The 22612-nt window shown below is 32.8% G+C and overlaps 1 protein-coding gene across 2 annotated transcripts in view; it reads right to left on the bottom strand.

The window, feature by feature from the left end:
- Rfx3 (regulatory factor X3) overlaps positions 1 to 22612 on the bottom strand; it is a 194637-nt gene that overhangs the window by 77109 nt on the left and 94916 nt on the right. For both annotated transcript variants that reach the window (XR_012440462.1, XM_074051958.1), the window contains exon 4: positions 12859 to 13117. Coding sequence is in view for 1 of the 2 variants with exons in the window: in XM_074051958.1 (XP_073908059.1) it covers positions 12859 to 13117 (259 nt within the window). In the remaining variant the exon portion in view is untranslated. The remainder of the gene's footprint in view (positions 1 to 12858; positions 13118 to 22612) is intronic.

Genomic DNA, 22612 nt, shown 5'->3' with positions numbered 1-22612 from the left:
TGTCATAATGAAATTCATCTGAAAAATAAGGGCATGGGTTTTGGTCAATACAGTGGGCTATGCTGAGTTTAAAGGCTGAAGTATGACTCCAAAATTTATGAAACGAATAGAAGTTTTAAGGGACAAGAGTATGAGAAGAGATTATCAGCCATATAAACATACTATGACAACTGAGGAAAGTGACAGTGAAGTTAGAGAAATAATATAAAAAATGGGGCAAAAGAGTAATGAGGAAAAGTTTTGATATTCTTCAATTATGTAGGACTGTTCCATCGGTTACTCCAAATGGACTATACATGTTTCCTCTACCAATTAGCCCATGTTTGCTCTTCTCATAATGTCCTGGGTAAGTCTCACTAGTCTACTTTGAACTCAGTATTTTAGGTGTCTCTAAGTCTCCTCCTTCCGACCCCTCCCATTTATGTGTGTGTATATACACACACATACACACTACCTTAGGAATCTTATAGTGTGCTATATAATATATACAACTTATATAATATATTCCATATATTATATATGTATGTATATATATGTGTACACACACACACACTGTGACAAAAAACAACCAGAATGAATTAATTACTAGAAGATAAAGGGAAGAATTACATGCTGAGTTCAAGATCTTCTATTAAATAGGATGTGGACCATGGATGAAAAGTCAAGAAAGGGAGTTAATCTGACAAGATAATACTTTACATATTAATATAGGATAGGATAGGAGAAAACTCTGGACAGGAAATCCAATTCAGAAACTATGATAACAGTCTAAGATTGAGGCGAGAGTCTGGTAATAAGGTAGCAGTGAGAATGAAGAGAATGACAGATACATATTTTTGTTTTGTAGACCTGAAAGTGGGAAATCTGAGGTAGAAAGCTGAGTGATACCTTATTTTTATTTGAAATGAACACAACAGCCTTAATTTCATCAGTGTTAGTAGAAGATTTTAAATATACATGTCAAATACATTGATATGAACAGATTCTAAAATGTTTTCCTGTTCCTTTCTTGGTTGGATGATCTTTATTCCAAAAATATTGATAATTTTGTTTTTGAAATTTTAACTTTAATGCAAAGTATTCTCATCAGATTGAAAAGAAGTCAAGGAAGGGTGGTTAAAAAAAATGTAATATAGATGGGGTCAATTTGATCGTAGTACATTCTATGCGTGTTGTAAATATCACAATGAAACCCTTTTATTAAAAAATAAAAGAGGCCTGTGATGACTTGCAAGTCAGACTAGTTTGATGCCCTCAGTGGTATGTCTGATTTTGAGTGTTGCTCCTTCCCTTCCATATATCTTTTCCCTCTTCTCAGATTCTCTTTTTAAAAAAAAAAAATGTCCTTTTGCCTTCTGATACTTCATGGTACAGAGTCAAATAATTTTTTATGACTAAATGGTTCTTTTTTCAATTAAAAAGTGGACATGATAAGCACTTCCCTTTTTTTTTTTTGCCTTAAACTAATACGGCTTTAGACTATGAAGATATCTTTGTTTACTTAAAAATTAATTCTCCCTGGGACTGAATCACCACAGTATTCATATCCTCCCCATGATTATCTAATGCTAGATAATGGTGCTTGGAAGTTAAGACTTGTTTATGATGCTCCTGTATGACTGCCTCATAATCACATAAGAAGCTATGGCAGTTGCTCTGAGATCAAATTGTAAGGTGTTCCATTTGAGATGAGATACCGACTCTGGAAAAAATAGGCTTATAGAGATTTAAGGCAGACTATTAGAGTGTAAAAGCTCTCCATGTGACACACTAGGTAAGAAACTTGATGACCACACCGCTCCTATGGACACAGGACTCCTTTGAAACACTATATTCTTAAAAACCAATGGTAATATACTGGGGATGATTAACAATCCTTCAGATTCACTGTCTAAAACGGAATTCCCAGTAGAACACAAAACTACTCTAAGCTGATTATCCATCACCCTAAAATGAGAACCCTTGGGTCAGTGTTGCTGGAAGCCAGAAACATTTTCAGAAAATAAAAAATCCTGTAGTATGTTTAGACAGGCAGCTAGAACGTTAGAGGGAGTGGCAGGCCTCTGGGGGCAAATAAGTGACAAAGATCAATGAAAAGTTTCACAGCCTTATGAATCATATGTACTCTCAAAGCCTCAAATGCTACCTCTAGAAAGAATGTAGAAAAGTTTGAGGAGTCAAAGCCCAGGTACCATGGAGATTTACCTGTATGCCAGATTTCTGACAACATGTTAGTAGGAAGACCAAAAGACCCCTTTGTAGTATATCATAAAGCATGGTGCTATGGAGTATAATTAGTAAAATCAAACCTGGCTGGAACAACTGAGAAACTAGTTTATGATGAAGATGATTCAGGGAAACTTAAGATTTCATCAGAGTATAGGGATCTCCTCCTCATGAGTTTTGCTGTGAGTGACTCTATTTGGGTAAAGAAAGAGAGGAAGGGTAATACCAGTTGTATGAGAAAATTATGTTTGGGATTGGGACCCCTGGTAGGAACTGGAGAGTTAAAGTAAATACAGATATGACTCATCTCTTTCAACCAAACATTGGATTCCCAAAAGACATGATCCCAGGGAACGGTATTAAATGGGTTTTCCTCATCTGAGCCAAAGGATCTCCATATAAAGCCCAGAGTACCGCTTAGAAACTATACCAATTAATTTGCTTCTGGTGGAGAAAGTCTCATGGTCACACATGTAATAAAAATATGACCACAGGGCAACCAGTAGACCTTAGTTCTTTGGGGGAAGATTCAAGGAAAAAAATACATAGATTCTGCAATTTTTTAGTATACCAAATACGCAAATTTTGTGGCAGGCTTTAGGAGTAAAGAGACTATTCCATGATTTTTCAGGAATTATTTCACAACCTGGAGGAAAAAGTTAAACTCAATATTGTTGCTACAAAGATACATCAGCACCTACTGGAAGGACTTGATTGGGACATGGAACTATTACTTGATGAGAGCTTAGAGATACAGTGTGAAAAACATGTGGCCCAAAACTAAGGCTGAAAATTCTTTATATCACTAAAATACTAATGCTGTCTTGTTGGGATCAAGGACAGGTAGTCTCCAAGCACCAGGAACATCTTGAGATCTGTGTTATGGCCAAGCAAGTATCTATATCTCAAAAAGGACCATGGAGAAAAGTTCCATGGAATCTGTGAGGAAAAGAGGAAGAGAGTGGAAAGAAGAGAGGTTCAGTGAAAATTATGTTTGCATTCTCTTTTCTCATACCTCAGAGAAGAGATCAATATGGTATTTTCTCTAAGATAGTGCATATTTTTTTAAATGTAAAGGAATAAAGTGTCTGTATTGTCATTCTCCATTGTAACTGAGAAACCTGCCCTTCCCCATTGTCTTCTAACAAAAGAGAATCCTTCTAATAGGATGGCCTCGCATATAGTAAATGTGCAACCATGCATAAGTACTTTGCTTAATGGTTGAGAAATTTAGAGCAAACTGGAGTGATCGTAGATCTAAGAAGACTGGAGGCAATTGCTCACTAGCAGAAAGAATGAACCAATTGGAGAACAAGGTGGTGCAAAGAAGTCTGTCACCCACTACATGCCAATAAAGCAGAAAGAAAAAAACAATTTGATTATCTTATTTATTATTTATGTCAAGGCATATTTGCATGACACATAAATGGCTTTTTAATCTTGTTTTTTAAGAAGTAAAGGTCAAGATTGATATATTCAACTATCACTGTAATCAAAATTGGTCCAATATCAGAAATTATTTCCATTCTAGAACTGTTAGAGTGATTTGAAAATAGAATGCTATAATGCTTTATGAGTTATAAAGCTTTTTTAGCTTAATTCTTATTTGATCTTAACAAATTTATAAGATAGGCAAGGAATATTATCTCCTTTTTACAGATTAGAAAACTGAGACTCTCTGGAATTGAGGGACTTTCTTAAAATTACACAGGTATAAGCTGTAAGATTGGAATCCAAAATTTAGCACTCTAAATCCAAAGTCATTTCCATTCAGGTACATCATGAATATAAATCATGTGGAAAAAATATTCTCAAATTGTTTTAATGAAATTGTCTTCTGAGGAGAGGTTTATAAAATTAAAATATGCTGAATAATTTACTGTTAATAAGATTTACTTCCCATTAGGAAAGTATTTAAATACAATCAATAAGCATCATCTGAACAAAGTGTGACCAAGTTCAGAGACAACAAAAAACTTTGGCCAGTTAAATTTTAAACATAAAAATAGTTATCTCAATGTGTAACAACTGCATTTTCTTATTAAATACAGGCTACTCTATTTAACCTCATCAGAGAATAAGAATGGCTCTAAAATTTTTAACGAAATTTAGTGCTAGTTTTCATTCTCTAAACTTTCGACTGTCTAATAAAGGAGGAATTTACCTGAAATGGGATCATGGTTTAATTTCAATCTTGACACCTGAAGGACAAACCTTAATACCAAGCACACAACTTGCTTGAGATAAAATAACTTTTAAAAATAGATAATATATTCACATGCCTCTCAGTTCTTTTTCTACATGTATCCTTTTACATCTTTGTACCTGTGTAAGCATATATAAATGTTTCTATTTACATGCACACATATACAAAACACTATTCCTTGCTTTTTCACTGAATATGCTTTTGATATTTTTCTATATCAAAATACATAGCTATACAAAGATATGGAGTGCTGCTTAGTAGTACAGCACATGCCTAGAGGGCACAAGGCCCTGGATTTGATTTCCAGAAAAACACACACACCTACACACATACACATAAACACACATATATAAAAATCCACAGAAACTATAAATGTATTAAAACTTATTTACCTGTCAGTGAACAATTAGGCTTTTTTTTCCAATCTTTTTCTATTGCCTAAACTTTATTTATACAGCATTTCATGTACACATGAACATTACCAGTATAAATTTTTAAAAGTAAACTCACCGAGTCAAAGGATCTGTGTGTTTTCAAATGGACATTTTCACATTGCTTTCTAATATTATGTCAATTTAGATTCCTATTAATAATGAAAGCGTCCATTCCTTATAAATTTGCCAAAGTGTACTCACTTTTTCATCTTTGTTAATGTGGGAAGTGAAAAATGTATCTCTAGAGTATACTTTTATATCCTTATGGACTAACTGCTCATGTGCTTCCTCTACTTTTGATTTTTTTATCTGATGGATATGTAAGAGTAGTCTACATATGAAAGAAATTAGTCCTCTGAATCTAGTGTTTCAATTTACACCAGTTCATTGTTTTACCAAAGTCTTTATTTATTGTGGTTTTGTCACACAGAATGTTTTCCTTTTCATGTAATCTAGTTTATCAAAATAGTCTTTTTAGCTTTTTGATTTTTATACCATGCTTTCTACTCTAAGAGAATAACATATTTTAAGTCTAAGTGAAATTAATTTTAGTATAAGGAATTTAATTTAAAATTTTCTTTTCAAAATTGTTTATCCAGCTATATCAAGCATCATTTATTGATAATCCATCACTTCTGCACTGACAAGCAATGGTACCTTTATTCTCCACTATATTCCTATAATCATTTGACCTAGTTGTCTAGTCTATTCCATTTACTGGTCTATTAATGTACCTAGACAATTCTGTTTTAATTATAATGTTACAGATTTTCAGAAGTGGTAGGCTATTTATTTCCTCTTCATTCCTCATTATTGTTCTTTTTACAAAATTTTCAATATCTTCGTTGCATCCTCATAAACAACCTTTCTAGGTAAAAGAAAAATTACTGTGGTATTTTGATTGAGATTATGTTGAACTACCTAAAGTAAATTTAGGGAGGTTCAATGTTTGGGCAATGACATTTCTTATTCAATAATATGATGTGGCTTTCCACTTACTGGTTTCTTTTTATGTCTCTTGGGAACTTGTTTCCTTATCTTGCCTAACTGCATCTTTCTTGTACTTTTGAAAGTACAATTAAAAATCACATCCTGCCATATGTGGTGGTGCTTCTCTGTAATCCCAGCACTAGGGAGGTTGAAGCAGAAAGAGCACAAGTTCAAAGCCAGCCTGTACTACACAGAGATATTTTGTGTCAAAAACAGAAACAAATACAAAAAGCCACACTTTCCTTTCACATAAGCCAATGGGAAAGTCACTAAAACTGATACCAAGTAAATTTAAAATGAATGTGTAAAATTATTTCTAACAGTTTGCAAGTGCATTAAAAAAAAGAAAAAAACTCTTAGCCCATGCAAATTATTTTTGCCACCATCAGTTAAAATCAAACATTATAGCTCTATTTTTAAAAAATCCAGTTAATTCTGTGGCCAACAAGCACAACATAGTTTTGCATACTGAGAAAGTGTCAATCACATCACAGGCTTTGAAGGATGACCTTAAAAGCATGAGCATACAGGAAATTCCCTCACTAGAGAACTGATAATTGGGTCATAGACACTGTATTGTATTTCACCCCCATTAAGTTAATCAGTAGAAGAGATAGTATTAAAATTTTATGGATCTAATATTGACTTGTGTTATTAATAAGCAACAAAATATTTTAATTAGCTACCAATACACTTCATGTTTTGTGTTACCTAATTTCCATGAATAACACATTAGTGATTTTTGCAACAAAATTTATTTACTATTTCATGCTAATAACTTAAGTTGAAATTTGGTTTGTAAATATAAGGAAGATCAGAATCTACACAAGAGGTATAGGATACATGTAAATATTATTAAAACTTCCTAATGTAGATTTTGTGTAAAATAAAAGTTTCACTATTTCTGGCATATTATAATACATCTGTGTTCTGAAATGCTGTTTCAATATGAAATACCCAAAAAATAATAAAATTCATTATAATAGTTGCTTTAAAAATTTAGGGGAATTTACTGTGCTAAAGAGAGACTGAAGGTCCTGTCATTCTGTTTGTCTTACCCTTCTAGTTTATCAAGATTTCTAGGACTGGAATGTCTAACAGCCTTAAAATTACTGCCTCTAGATCTTATCAGCTTCCAGGCTGAAGCAGTGTAAAACTGATTGACAGCTGAATGGAATACAGATGAAGTGATGGAGACTACAAGTCACTCAAAGTCCTATTTTATTAAGAGCTTTGAAAATGAGGTCCCAGAACCTTCAGTCAATTTATGATTTAGTGCAGGAAGCAGAAGATTCGTGGTACTCTGCCTGAGAAGTTTCACTTGAGGGCTCACGATGGCCAAGGGAAAAAAGGGACATAGGAAAATAGAAAATGCAAAATCATACATGCTTCGGCTCAAGTAATTGGAGACGGTACTTTTTTGCTTAATCACTGACATTAGTTGGTAAACTACTTTTATAAAATAAGAACTTGGATTTGTGCATAATTTTTGAATAGTCCTAATTTTAAAACATTACATTTTTGTAAAGATATCTTTACTTAGGACAGAAATTTTCATCTCTTGTGATTACATTGCCTTTCTATCTATATATAGTCATAACCATTAGTCCAACATTATTTAATTTTTTTTCCTTTGGTAAGATAGATGAACAGTTTAGCTTCTTTTAATATAACCATTTTTCATAAATATAAGAAAGTCTTTTACTTGATAATATAAAAAATCTCTAAGATTTTGTTAAGTGAAAATAGCAAGATAAAATATTGTGTTATGTATATGAAAATGGAATATATAGGGTATGGACACACACACACATATACATATACATAGAATAGACTGAATATTCAGAGACTATTTCAAAAATGATACTTGAAGAGCCTTGTAGCACTGGTTACTTCTAAGGAAGAGAACTGGGGAGCAGGGATGAGAGTGTGATCTGTCATGCATTTTCTTTTATGTTTTGAATGCACAACTTAAAAATGTTCAAGTAATTTATATAAATAACAGAAATTTTAAAATAAAACAAATAGTCACCATACCTTATCAGCAAAGGAGTAAGAAGCAAAATCATTTTCTGGGAAGCTAAACATATGTATCTTTTTAGAAAAAAAGCATTCTTTCACACAAAATTCATAAATGTAAACCTGAGGATAAAGAAATCATACAACCTACAGTTCTCAAATGAATTCTTGTCTTTCCATTACTTATACAAACTAAGTTAAATTTTACTTATATGGGAGCAGAGGGATATTGAAATTTTCCTCTATGTAATTAAAATACATTATAATATTTTACATTAATCAAAATAGTTAAGAATAATATTACTTTTAACACATTTTCCTTCTACCTTTTGGTAGAATCCAATTTGAGAAAAAGTCCTTTAACATATGCAATTATTATTAAGTATACATACATAAAGGTGTTAAAATTAGCTTCCATATCACAATCTAAAAAAATGCCTAAGTGATCTTTCTTATTCAGTTATCAAAACTAAAAATCTATAAATGACTGTCTGATTATAAGAATACAAATACTACTTAAAGGAGGATTAAATAAAACTTCTTAAAGTATATTGCAAACTACGGGATATAATTGTATAAAATAAACCATGTAATGATGAGCATAAAAATATCACTACTGACATTCAAAAAGTTTTGCTATTCAAGTACAAATTATGTTCAGGTTCCAAAATTCTAATATTCTATGATATGATTATACAGAAAAATAATCAAGAAAAACACATTAGTTTCAAATAAATAAAAACATGGAGAAAAACATTATGGTGAGTAGTCAGAAAGAAGGTACTACTGAAGTAGTAACAGCAGATTCCTAACATTAACTTAATGAAATCTAAAACATTTGTTCAACTTGCAACTCAGCTGAACTCATATCAGTGATGATTCAACAAAATGTTATATGTTTTTTAAATTCTTATTTAACACTATGATCAGGAAATGCCTTTTAACAGTACATATATGTTTACATTTAAATAAGAACATATATGTACCCATATTCATACATGTACATAATCAATAAAGACATGGACTCCTATTGACCAAAGAAAAGAACACATTAAGAAAAAGGAACAATAATAGTATTTTGACCAAGTTTGAATATTCTTACCTTGTACCATACTATATTCATCATATAAAATTTAATTTGTTACCATTCTAATCTTCTGACAAATGCTGACTTTTCTATGTACCTTTAGAAGAAAAATTTCAGGGATGGCAAAGTGGTTCAAATAGTAGAATGCCTCCTTAGAAAGCATAAGGCACTGAGTTCAACCCAGTCCAAACATTTGGGACACTTAGCCAAAAATGAAATATTAAAATATCTTTATAAAAATATTTTTGTCATTTAATGTTATTAAACTAAAGTGAATCAGAAGCTCAACAAAAATTTTACTAATGATTCAGATAGTTACAACAAAGTAAAAGATAGTTCTAAATTTATAAAATGAACACTAGACGAGGTAAGAAAATCAAATGGTAATCTTTTATTTTTTTAATAGTGGCTATAAACATAACTTGAGAAACTATTTGCACATTAATGTAAACTTTTCCTAATAACTCAAATGAAAGTGTTGCTGTGTAGGCACAGGTCAAATGTAAAGGGGAGTCAATGCAACTATTCTGAGAACCAAAGCAGGAAACTTTGCTATCCAGGAACTAAGTAAAGATGATCAGTTGCTATTCCCAAGTATCCAAACTTAACTAGTTTACATCAACTGAGTTAAAACTGTACATTCCATTATATCCTGAACATTCCACTACTAAAGGAACAGTCCAGTTGAGTGTAGTTGTCCCTTGGTATCCATAGGGATTGGTTCCAGAAATTCCCTTGGATATAAGAAGTCCCTTATATAAAATGGCATAGTAGTTATATATAATCTATGGATTTCATCTCTATATTTTAAGTCATCTATAAATTTCTTATATCTAACCCAATGTAAATTATCTGAAAATAATAATGGCAAGAAAAAAAGTTTTCACATGTTCACTACAAATATTTTTCCAAGTATATTCTAGGTGAGGCTAATTGAATCCTAGATGCAGAACCTGAAGATATAGGGGGCTGTCTTATTTTTTTCCAGCTTGGAATTTGGCCGCAATATAGGTTACTCTTACAGTCAGTTGTATTAGCCATGCTATTGATCATAAGTTGAACAATAAAATTAGACAGAGAAACTAAACTTATATGGCATAGTTTGGTTCAGGATTTGAAAAGAAATGGCTTAAGACTTGAACAACAAGTTGTTGAAGACTGTGCTCATATAAATTCTTTTGTATGGTTCTATAGTAATGAAAAAGATGCATGAAATCAAGCATTCAGTGACCTCGCACCTTCAATAAAAAGAATCTTGATTTCTAAGAGTCAAAAATACCAAAAACTTACCAGTTTTCTGACATCGTTAAGAATACAATGGTAGGAAATCTTAAATAGGTCCTATCACTTAATTTTGTCAAGTCTACTACAGTAACGTGAAATTGTAAGCTGAGAATCACAATCTCACCGTGAATTAAATCAATGAAAATCTTCTGCATGACTGAAAGGGGAATATAAATCAAATATATGGCTGGATAATAAATACAAGGTAATACAATAACTACTAGTGGAGGTACACTTAGATGAGTGTGCACTACTACAAGCACTTTGACAATGGCACTTTGTAATAGAAGTTACTTTTTATTCAAGTTTTATACTCCTTTTGTTAAAAAAGAAAACATTTTTGTACAAAATATTTAAAAACCATTTTGGAGTTTTCATATTTAATAAAATAACCTGAAATAAGAAAATTTTAAATGTAAATTAATGTGTATAATTGGTGTTTTAATAGTTTTCAACTATTCTCAGTTGCTGTAATTCAGCTAGCTTATTGTCTAATTTACCATTTAATAAAAACCATACATCAAATTGTGTAATGCATAATTTAAGGAGTAATGCTACCTTTCATTCCTTATATAGAAAACCAAAGGGAATCCCTTATCAAAAACAAAACAAAACAAAAGACCTTATAAAATTTAATCTGTTAATGTTTGCAACTGTACTTACATGACCTGGAATATACAATTTAGTTAACTGAGTGATAGAACCAGTACATCTGTAAACCTAAATCCAGTTGCTGAGGATATTAAGGTAGCTAAAATCAGTGTGAAGGCAAGTGGTAATGGCTATAGAAAAAGTGGGAAAGGATGGGGTCAGAAGGATGGTATGTGGGTTTGTCAATATGAGAGAGGGTAGATGAAACAATAGTGGGAGTGGACATGTTCACTCTGCATTTTAGTTTTCCTAAGTCCTTGATAAGCAGCAGGTCTTTTCCTTTCCACTGAGTGGGTCTTTTAAAATGGCCTTTTTTAGGAGTACTATAAAGTACTGAAACTTTATACCTACAATATGAAGTTATTTTAGATCTATGATATTTTTATTCTATTTAAAATATTAAGATTTTAAATTTAAGAGAAAATCATAAATCATTTAGTCTAACCCATTATTTTACTGATAGGGGAACTGAGGTCCAAAGAGGCTGGGATTTATTAGTGGTAATTCCCTTTAGTTTCTAATCTACATAAACATACAAGTGTAACTAAAAGGTTTAGAAATAATGTGCTTATTACTATTAAAAGAAGAGACAAATACACATAAAAATTCTTATAAAATACAGAGAAAAAAGTTAAGAAAGAATTCTCCACTCAGAACAGCTGGTCATTTGCTCTAATGTTATTAATAAATAGTGAATTAAAAATAGAGGGCTTTAAAAAAATAATTAGGGAAAAGTCATTAAATGATGAAAGTATGAACACATGTGATCATTACAAATACACAAAATACATGCTAAGTACTTACCAAGCACATATAACATCTTGAAGAAAACCCATACAATGAGAAATACAAACCTTTCATGTTTATATTTTCTCCCAAATTTACTTCTAACTTATTTAATTTCAATAACAAACTCTATGAGAAGATAGTAAGAAAGTGGTGCATCTATTTAATTCAAATCCTCAGTACCCTTTAATATGAAACAACTAGAATATCAACTCTGGTGCTACTTAGTCTTAAATGATCATTCTCCCTTATATCCTTATTTGAGATGAATTAAAAAAAAAGGGAGAAGTTCAGGTTGCAGAGTTTGATGATAACAAATTCTACATAACTTTCTATGATTATTTCTATGATAATTTCAACACATTTTAAAAATACTGTGTCAAAATAAACATTATATTTAAAAGTTTGGAAACTGAAGTATAAAGATATACCCCCAACATATTATTTGATCACAGCTATATTCAAAATCGATACAAGTATTTTTCATCAGAATTACCTGAATCTCAAAGTGTCTCTGTGGTAGAATGCAACACGACTTATGGGACATGAATAAACATTTTTATTAAGTACCAGTTTGAATATGTATGAGAAATAAACTACATACGGTATTCTACTTTAAAAGTGAGTCAGTTTCAACAATACTAAGTAAATAATAATAAAGGTTGCATGTGAATATGGCAAAACTTAAGTGTCTATGGTTTGGGAAGTCCTTCCCTACATATCTTCTCTGGGCATGTGCTGGCATAAAGACTACTGCTGAAAGATGCACAAATTCCAAATTAAACTATATTTTCTTCTCTATTTTACTGATTGAATTTTATCTTATAAGTATAATGTAAAACTGAATTCTTTGAGTAATAATTTGAAGTATTTTAATGAGTATCACTGAAGAAAGTAGTAAATTCAGCAGTTTTCTGAGTAAAATTCATTTTTTCTAATTAACCTTACTAATGAAAATTTCCTACTTCACTTCATTGGAGAGCAAACATATTAGAAACATTCTAAACAACACTACAAATGCTACATTCTGCATATCAATCATAAAGCTAAATTGCTTAAAAGCATTTGGTACTCCAATCTAGCCTTCGAGGCTCTTTTCTCTCCGTAGAGGAGGAAAAAGGTACATGACAAACTACAAGAAGCTAAATTAAACAAATAAAACCTCAAATACTTACTGTCGCTGGGGAGGCCCGAGTTGTGTGTGTCACTGAATGCCCAGAATTCTCCATGGAATTGCCGATCAGATAGGCTCCTCCAGAGTTGCTGATGATTTGTCCCCCTGTGACGCCCATCTGAATTCCACCAGTGCCCACCATACTATGGGAGGAAACCACGGTTGTCACCTGTGCGGAACTCCCTTGAGTATCAAAGTAATTCCCTCCAGTGTTTTGGCTGTACATCTGTGTTTCTGTGTAAGGATAAGTTGTTGTTCGGCTTTAGAAGAGAGAAAAAAAGGGAGAAATTTACTAACTTATTTATATTATCAGATTAAGTTTTGTTCTAATATGAGTATACTTTTTAGCTTACTCTTTGGAACATGGCAAGTTTAGTATTTTTGAATGAAACCTCATTCCTAGAAATAGTTAGATTTACTTTCCAAATTAAAGGTACATTCTTTTATTAAATACCTCAACTTGTTCTCTAGCACATAAACAAGCTTAGGTTGCTTCCCTCCAAGAAACCTTGCTAAGCAACTTCTTCACTTCCTTATAAAACATGTCGTAAATCTGAGTTTTAGAAAAACAGATCTGTAATACCTGGGAGGCTGTCAAGTTAACAGTTCAGGCTACTTTCACATTCCTGAGTGACTCGCAATAAACTTCTGTGAATGCTGATCACTTTCTTACTATCATAAGGATCTTGAGTAAAACCAGTTTACTTACAAGTAAACCCTCTAGTCCCTCCCTTCACATTCCTTACACTTCTCCTTTATGAGAGGACTATGCCCTACTCTGTATGTTCTCACTTTCTACTTTCTAATAACTAAGGTCAAGCTTCTGCCCTTAGCCTTTCATTGAAACTGATTTTAATAAGGTCACTTGTGACCAAATCTAAATATCACACTAAAAGGCTCTAGTCAGACCTCATCTTTTTTTTAAATTTATATGCAATATGACATCATTGACCACTCCATGTTGCCCTTTCCCTCTTTTTCTGTTCTGATTAAGCTCATCCAATTTACTTTTTACTTTCAATTGACTACAACTAACATTTAAGGTGACTTTTGTTTTTGGTTTTCATTTTGTAATACAAGTACACAAGGAATTACAAAAATATACAGAAATGTAAAAATACAGACACAAAAATACAACGTGCTTATATATTAAGAATTCAAATACCAAATTAAAATTCCCAGCTCTTGCTATTCTAACTCCACATCCCAGAGGCAACTACTACTGACTATCTGGTGTGCATGTTTTCAGCTATTCCCTAGTATGTGTATGATAACACATATAAACAAAAAGAGAAATTAGGCTACTTTAAATTATGTCCACTGAAATAACAAAATGTGATGTTGCTATTTAAGTATACTCAAATAAACTGTACACATAGATATGGGAAAATAAATACTTTGACAGATGCAGGACATGGTACTGGCTCTTTGTCAAAGCACAAGCAGAATGATTAAGAATGCCCTCTAATAGAGGGGGCAATTTAACCTACGTATAATGAAAGCCTATTCAGAACTGTCATAATGAATCCTCCCTGTAAAAAGAATATATCCTAATAAAAAAGAGAATGCCCTTTAGTACTAAGTAGATTTTCCAAATAAAAATATTAATAATAGCTAATGATATCACATATTTATTGAACATTTACCATGCAACAGATTCTATTCTATGTACTTTTTCACATATTAACTCATTTAATCTTTATGAATGCTCTTTGAGGTAGACACCATTTTGATTTCTATTTTATATACAAGCTGAATAATTGAAGCTTGGATTGGTCTAAGATGTGTCCAAAGCACAGAGCTTGTGAACCATGGATTTAAAATTTTAGTTCATGCTCTCAACCATTACATCACATAAAAATAACTTAATATTTTATGTATATCCATGTTATCTTTGAACAACTACTAAGATATAGACTAACAGGTAGTATAGGGGACATATTAACTTTCTGTTGCTATTTAGGTTTTCCTTACCCATTAGCTCACTGTTTACTACTGCTGTACTACTCTTTCTTCTTACCCAGGATGGGACCTGTTGATAATATATTTACAATGGTAAAGAAGAACAACAGAAAGGGCCAAGCCATGACAAAGGACACTTAGTAGCACATACTTGAATTTTAGAAGTTCTTTGACCATGAAAGTCATTACCTCAGCATTAGAGAAAAATCCTGAGAAGTTTGCATCACTGTCTTAACGCATGCCCTTTTTATATAATTAGCTCTCCGTGAACAACGGTAACACAAATTCACCACAGATACACATATAAAATCTATATAACCGTCAAGTTAGTATGAAAAGATGGTAGAAAAAGCAAGTTATTTAAGTTTCCAAACTTCCTTGTAGATGAGTATGATTCATGAGCTAAAAAATGTGCAAAGAACAAGAGAAGGGAGAAAACTATAAAAGAGCATGCCTAATAATAAAAACTATTACCATTACTTTATTAATCAATCATACCCCATGGGACTGTGAATAATACTCACCTACTGCATAAAATACACTGTGGGGTAAAGATGATTTTTAAAGGGCAATAAAGGACACAATTATATTAGGAAATAAAGTGTCATTAATTATCTGAATTTAGCTTTGATAGAAATATACTTGCAATGAGTAATGGAGGAAACTTTATAAATACTGGGTTGAAAAATAGAAGCAGACCATAATATCCTTAGCCATTTTTTTAAGTCAAGAAAACAAGCATTAACCCATCTGTTGGTATCCCTAGAGCAAGAGCTAGCATCATACACAATCAATGCAGAGTTCCCATTTCTAATATTTTAAGCTCCTTAATAAATACTGAATGAATTATTTTTAAAGAGAAGTACCAACAGCAAAAGCAAATAGTTTTTTCTTAGGTACTAGAAATAATGACTCTTTAATTTTTAAACCTGAGATTGGCATGTTTTTCATATTGCATATACTGAATACAACCTTCATGAGTTACTACTTGCACACTATTTTCACCAGAAATTTCTTAAACATATGTTCAAGAAAATTACTCAATTTTTGGCAAATCATCTTGAAATCAGCTAACTGTTTCTGAATTGTACATTCCAGAAATAGCTAAATTTTCTAGCAATTTTGTGCACACTTAAAAAAAGATGCTACTGTGTTCATTTTGTTTGTTCTGTATTGATTGCCACAGTCATAAAAACAGTGTGTCATATTATTTCTACAGCAGAAGAGAAGTCTTTCTATTATTCTTCACATGTATCCAGTAATGAATATAAACACATATTTCTATACTTGCTGACAGAAACTTCTTCAGAGCTAACTCTATTACAAGGTACTATGTAAATGTCAGGACTCTAGTCCATTTAATTCAGCAAATTAGTGCTGTTTGCATCTCATCATGCTTTTACATATACCTTAGCTGAGCATGACCCCAAATATTCTTTGCTTACTCACTTGAATGACTGTGCCAATTTACCTTAGCTGTAACTATCTTTACTGTTTTAAAAGCTTCTAGTGTTTTATCTACAAGTCCAAATATACATCTCTAAATTATGTGTTTTATATTTTACCAATGTTTTGAATGTGCTTCTACCAATAAGCTTGTCATTGTAAAATCAAGCAAAGGAATAAAAGTGATAACTTAAGGAAATAAAACAGCTTGTAAGTTTCATACCATAAATTGTACTGTGAGCATAGAATACAGTAAGGTAATCACTGTAATATCTTGTTTTACTGTTTTAAAGTTACTCTATACACATTCATTTAACAAATATTTACTAAGCATCTATAGTAGCAAAATAAATATTACCTCTACCATTATAAGGTATAAGCAGGCAAAAATAAGAAAAGAAATTAGACAATTAGAAATTTTCTTAGGTAGTATGAAAGGAAAAAATAAAGAGTAAATGGAAGGGGACACATTAGATAGGTAGTCAAGAAATGTTACCCTGAAAGACAGATATTCAGGTTGAAACTAAAAGATGAATAGAGTCAGCTCTATGGAAAATGGGAAGAAGAATATATTAGGAAAGAAGTGCAAAAGCTCTCACAAGACAAAGATTCTGATATTTACAAAGAAATTAGAAGTGTAGAATGTTCTGAATATAACAAATGAAGAGGCTATTAGAAAGAAAGGAGGTTAAAATGTACATAAAAATTAAATATGCTGGCAATGCAAGCAATTTTTTTTAATTGTGGGTCATGATCCAACAGAGGATCATGAAGTCAATTTAACAGGTCACAAGAGCATTAAGAAAAGAGATACAAGACTAGATTAGAAAACACAGAGAATATTACACCTAGTGACCATAAGAATAACTCTAACTTTTATCATAAATAGTATGTATAACTGTATGTGTGCATGTGTATACTTATTAAAGTATAAAATGTATGCCTAATTTTGTTACTGATAATATTAAAGGTTTGAAAGCCATTGTTACAGATTATAAAAGAAGTCTCATTTTTTTTAGACTGTGTTATTGTTTGAATATGAAATGTCCCCCACAAGTGTATGCTTTGAATGTTTGGTACCCAGCTGGTGGCATTATTTTGGAAAGCGGCCAAAATTTTGAGAGGTAAGGCCTAGCTAGAGTAAGTGAGTCACTGGGAACATGCCTTTGAAGGTTTTAGCTAGTTTATGGTTATTTTCTCTCCCTGCTTCTTGTTCACCATGAAGTGAAGAACTTCTTTACCACCTACTCTGACAGCCATGATATTCTGCCCAAGCGCATGGAACCAAGTGCATGGATTCATGTAACCATGAATCCTCTGAAACCATTAACAAAATAAATCTTTCTTTCCTTTAAGTTGTTTTCTCAGGTATTTTGGTCAGAGTGGTGAGAAAAGTAACTACTATAGGCTGAGATGGGGGTAAGGCATCCTTTTGGTAGGGGGAAGACAGGACAATTATCCAGTCAGAAACAGGCTGAACAAAGGACTGAGCCACAGACATGAAGGTATACCAGGAGAAAAAAGAGTGGCAAACAGGGTCCAAGGCTGCAATGAATTGTGTAACAAGACTCTGGAATGTGTTCAATAGATAGAATGATAGGAGATGATCTTAATCTGAGTGTTGACAGCAATATACATCCAAATGGACTAGACTGGGGAAATAAGTAATGCAAGGCAGTCATAATGAACAAATTTTAAACATTTCTGAAAAGCATGAAAGCATACAAGGGGCATTTGTGATCTAGGGAAAACTGTGAAGAGGTGAGGGTTACAGTATGTCAGTCCATGTGATATAAAGCACTCAGCTTGGGAATTGTTATACCACTTTTTGGGAAAGTCAGTCTTAAAAGGTAGAATTACATCCACAATAAAATAACAATGTAAGACTGGAATTCATATCTGGATATCTCCTACTCCAATGTTCTTTCTGTTGTTTTATGCTGCCATTATTTGTACCACAAAGAGAAAAATGTACACAGGGACAAATTAGATTAAAAAGGAAATAGCAAATTAAAATTTCTTTAAAATCTTATGTGACAAAAGAAGAGAGACATTTGCTTTGTTAAAAAAAAAAAACAGTAAAAATAAGCCATAATCGTTTTTTGTTTTGCTTTTGCTTTTATTTCTAAGAACTAGAGGAGAAAGTTTTCATTGATTTTGGAAAAATCTGCCAGAGTTTATTTCTTGCTGTAGAATTCCTGTTTCTTCAGAAAGTTTCCCATGAATCCACACTCCTTGCTAAAAATCACACCTACCAACTGGACTGAAAAGTTTAGTCAGGATTCAAACAAATCATAAAAAGAAAAAGTTGGGTACTCCTTTCTTCTCATTTCTAAATTACTTTCAGTGTTCAGTGGTGGCATAAACTATTTTCTAATTAAGTTTAGATGTTAACTTTGAAATATCAAAGAGATAAAAGTGAAATATATTCCAGTTGAAGGGGTACCCAGAAGACAATGTTTTCTCTTCCTCTCAACATATATAGCTACCCCTGAGATGTTATATCCACCCCAGAACTCGGGCTTCACAGGACACAGTCAGACAGACAACCAATGACTAATGAACTCAATTCAATAAATGATTATTAAAAATGTTTCAGGCACCAAAATGTATAAATGATATTTATAACTGACATAGCAGTACCCATACTGGATTTTAAACCATTAATTCAAGGAAACTGCCAATATCCTAGTTAGTCAACAATTTTAAGTTTTGTGATTTATGGTCACAAAGAGCTATATCCTATATTTCTGCCTAGAATTCTAGTCTCTATCATGCTGAAGAGTCAGTGGGTCATACTATTAGGGATACTTGCGGGAACATTTATTATACAAACTCCCTCCGTTTGTACAATTCCTCAACTTGTGAATGCTGGTGGGAGATAAATTCCACTTCTAATTCTAACAGGCTAGAAAATGAGACACTGGCTTTCCAAACCCTCCTTGCAAACAAGCCAAAGGAAATGAGCTTAGGATTTAAGTAATCAGATGCAGTTGCCCTAAATCAGGAGTTAGTGGTATAAAGCAATAAAAATGGTGGCACGTTGTGAAAGCCACACCCGGTTTCCAGAGTCAGGGGGGCAGAATTCAAGATCAGCAACAGGCAGCATTTGGGATGGCTACATCAGCATGGCATCCTTACTGTCCTCCTCAGTGCTGTGGTTTTGTCTATGTTTTAGCCTGCTGCCTGATATCACTTATGCCTGCCTCTCTTCAGTCTGATTCTCCAAACACCCTGGAAATCCTGTGAGTCACAAAATATCCTTCAATAAATTATTTGTTCTTTCTAAATAAGCAAAGGTGATTTCTGTTGCTTGATAAACCTTCTGCCTTAAGTAGCTCCACATTATGAGCTTTTGCACGGGCAATCAGAGCCCAGGATAAAAGCAAATGCATTACGTAGAGCTCCAAAATACTGTATTCACGTGGATATAACCACGACTGGCCACCACAAACTAGTTATTTTGAGTTTCAAAACAGATCTTTGGTTGAATGTTCTCAATCAGGCTGAAGTAGAAGACATACCAGAAAGGCGATATGTCCAATTTGTGAAAGACACCAATAGGAAAACAGTATTTCAGAAAAGAATTTAAATGACTAACACTTAACTCCTCATTATTACCAAGAATAAAAAACAAGAGAATAAATAGAGTGATAAGTACTGCCAAATATCACTAATAAATCATTTGTCTTCATTTAAATCCAAAAGCCATTTATTTCTGCTGGCTTCAGTTGCTCTAACAATACACACAAAATAAAAGCATGTATTAAGGTGTTACCATGCCTACTGGAGATGAAATACAAGAATAAAAGCTAAAAGTTACTAATACTTCTTGCAATACCAATTGAGTTTATTTCCTCATGGAAATATATAGTATTTCTATAGCATTTCCATTAGTATATATGCTGATAATGCAGAGTGGTTGGAATAATAATTTCAAATTTTATCTTTCTATGAGCATTATATAGAATATTTGAACATTTACATTTTACTTCTTTTTTCTCCCTATCCTGGGTGCCAACGCTCAAAGCCTTGCACTTGCAATGCAGGTGCTCTACTACTTGAGCCACTCTATCAGCCCTCTGTGTTGGTGATTTTTGAGACAGGGTCACACTTTGTGCCCAGAATGGCCTGGACCATTAACCCTCCCATTTGCACTTTCCCATGCAGCTGGAATGATAGGCAGATACCACTATGCCTAGTCAATGGTTAAGAGGGGGGTCTCACAAACATTTTCCCACGGTTGGTCTAGAACTGTGATCTTCCTATTCTCTGCCTATCAAGTAGCTGGTTTATAAGCTTGAGTCACCACGCCTGACCTTTACTTTGTATATGAATGTTTTATTTCTATATGGGAGAGCAGTGCTTCATATAATTTAGCACACATCAGAATCAGATGGAGGACTTGCTAAAACATTGATAGCTGGTTCTTACCACTAAAGTTCCTCATTCAGTAAAACCTTGCTGGGCACGTCAACAATTTCTCAGGTAAATGCCCCTGCTGCTCATCTGAGGAAAATACTTTTAAGAATCACTTTAACATGGGATACTAAAAATGTGAAGTCAATGTTTACAGGAATGAGAGGAAAAAAGTGCTAACCACAATAATTCATTTTCCTGTTTGGGTTTTTCTTTTCCTTTAAAAAAAGGCAAACTTTACTATTATAAAAGAAGTTTTATATTCTGAGGCTGCTGTCCATAACAACATTACCAAATTTCCATTGCTATAAGGGTTTCTGAAGCAATCAAAAAGATACACATAATAAATACATCTATGCGTCACTTGCAATTACAATTTAGTTTTAAAAATATTGAGTTTATATGAGCCTAGCAGGAACTGAGGATCCTCAAGAGGAAGGTAGTTACGCAGCAGTTCACTGTTTGTGTAACCACAAAGTTCTTTCATGGGACTAGTATTTGTGGAACGTGGTTTGGGAAATACCATCCTAGAGTGGATGACAAATGTATAATCTTAACAGAAAGACTATGAGAAGGCTGTAAAAGCCTATTACAACACTTACCAATACAATGGACAGTACTGCCTTTGAAACACTGCTCATCTTTTAAATAGTGTACAATATTCAGATAGTAGCTCACATAGGAAAGTTTCCTTAAGAAATAAAGATTTCTTAATTTGGCCATAATAAAGCATAATGTTATTATTTCCACTTTAACTAGCATGACGTAAGTGAGTGGGGAAAGTATGAGTCAAAAAAGGAGTGGGGGAAAGAAAAATCATTTTATTTAAAAAGCCTGATTTCTTATTGCACCAAGAGATTTCAATTGAAGTGAACTTTCTCATGTGATATTTCCCAGCTGGTTAAAGCACAGTAATCCAGATGACTGGAGATCATAAATTATAAAAATTGTAGAAATGGAAATGATCATGACTGAGTTGTTGGGAAAACTATTGCAAGGAATAAGCAAATGGTGTAACTTAGGTTCTGATAGAAGCAGGGATAAGATAAACAGGAAGAAAAGTTAAGAAGTTCCATTCTTCCTTGAGCTAAAAGCTTTTTCTATTCCAACACCCAGAACTGTAAAGCACTTTCAATTGTTCAACTGAAACTTATGCCCACTCACTAACCCACATAGTGAAGCTATAATGCTAGCAGTAATTGTCAATACTCACACTGAGAACCAGGTAAACACTTTAGTATCAGCAAATTATAATGGTGTCATGTTCTCACAAGTGATGACACATATGTAGGAGGGTTGTCATCACCTCTCGAGTAAGACCCTATGCATTATGTCTACCTGAAATGAGAGTGCTAGTGACAAGGGCATCGATGAACCAGCACTTACTAAAGCATGCCCAGGTTGTAGGGTCATTTATAGGGTGTTTGAAAGTTCATGATAAAGATCAGAATCCTTATCTTCTGGGATTATCATTTGCAAAATGTGGTTATTAACACACAGAAGTGAGAATCTGCTCAAGACAGAGCTCAAATGCTAGCTGTCTATTAATTTATTGTGGTAGAAAAGAAGACAGGGATAATTCTTGCTTAAACACACATGGGAATCTATCAAATAAAAAAGAAGGTGCAAAGACCCTAAGAGGAACATTACAAAGGCCCTAAAGTGAACATTACATACAAACATCATATATAGACAAATGGAAATGGTACAAACTTATAGAAGGACTGAAAAAAAGAAAATTATTTTTAGTCATATTTAAAGAAAAATGTTCACAGTCATCTTATCACTAAAAAATTTAATAGAATTCATGGCAACACAATTATATTTCCTTATTAAATATAGGTGATGTTTCAGAACTTCTATTCAAAAATTATACTTGATAGTAACAAAAGGTTTTTAAAGATACATCTTCTCTCTCTTAACCAAGA

This window comes from Castor canadensis, chromosome 13, assembly GCF_047511655.1.
Source record: "Castor canadensis chromosome 13, mCasCan1.hap1v2, whole genome shotgun sequence".
In the NCBI taxonomy this organism is placed as follows: Eukaryota; Metazoa; Chordata; class Mammalia; order Rodentia; family Castoridae; genus Castor; species Castor canadensis.
This window is presented reverse-complemented; position numbering and strand designations above follow the sequence as displayed.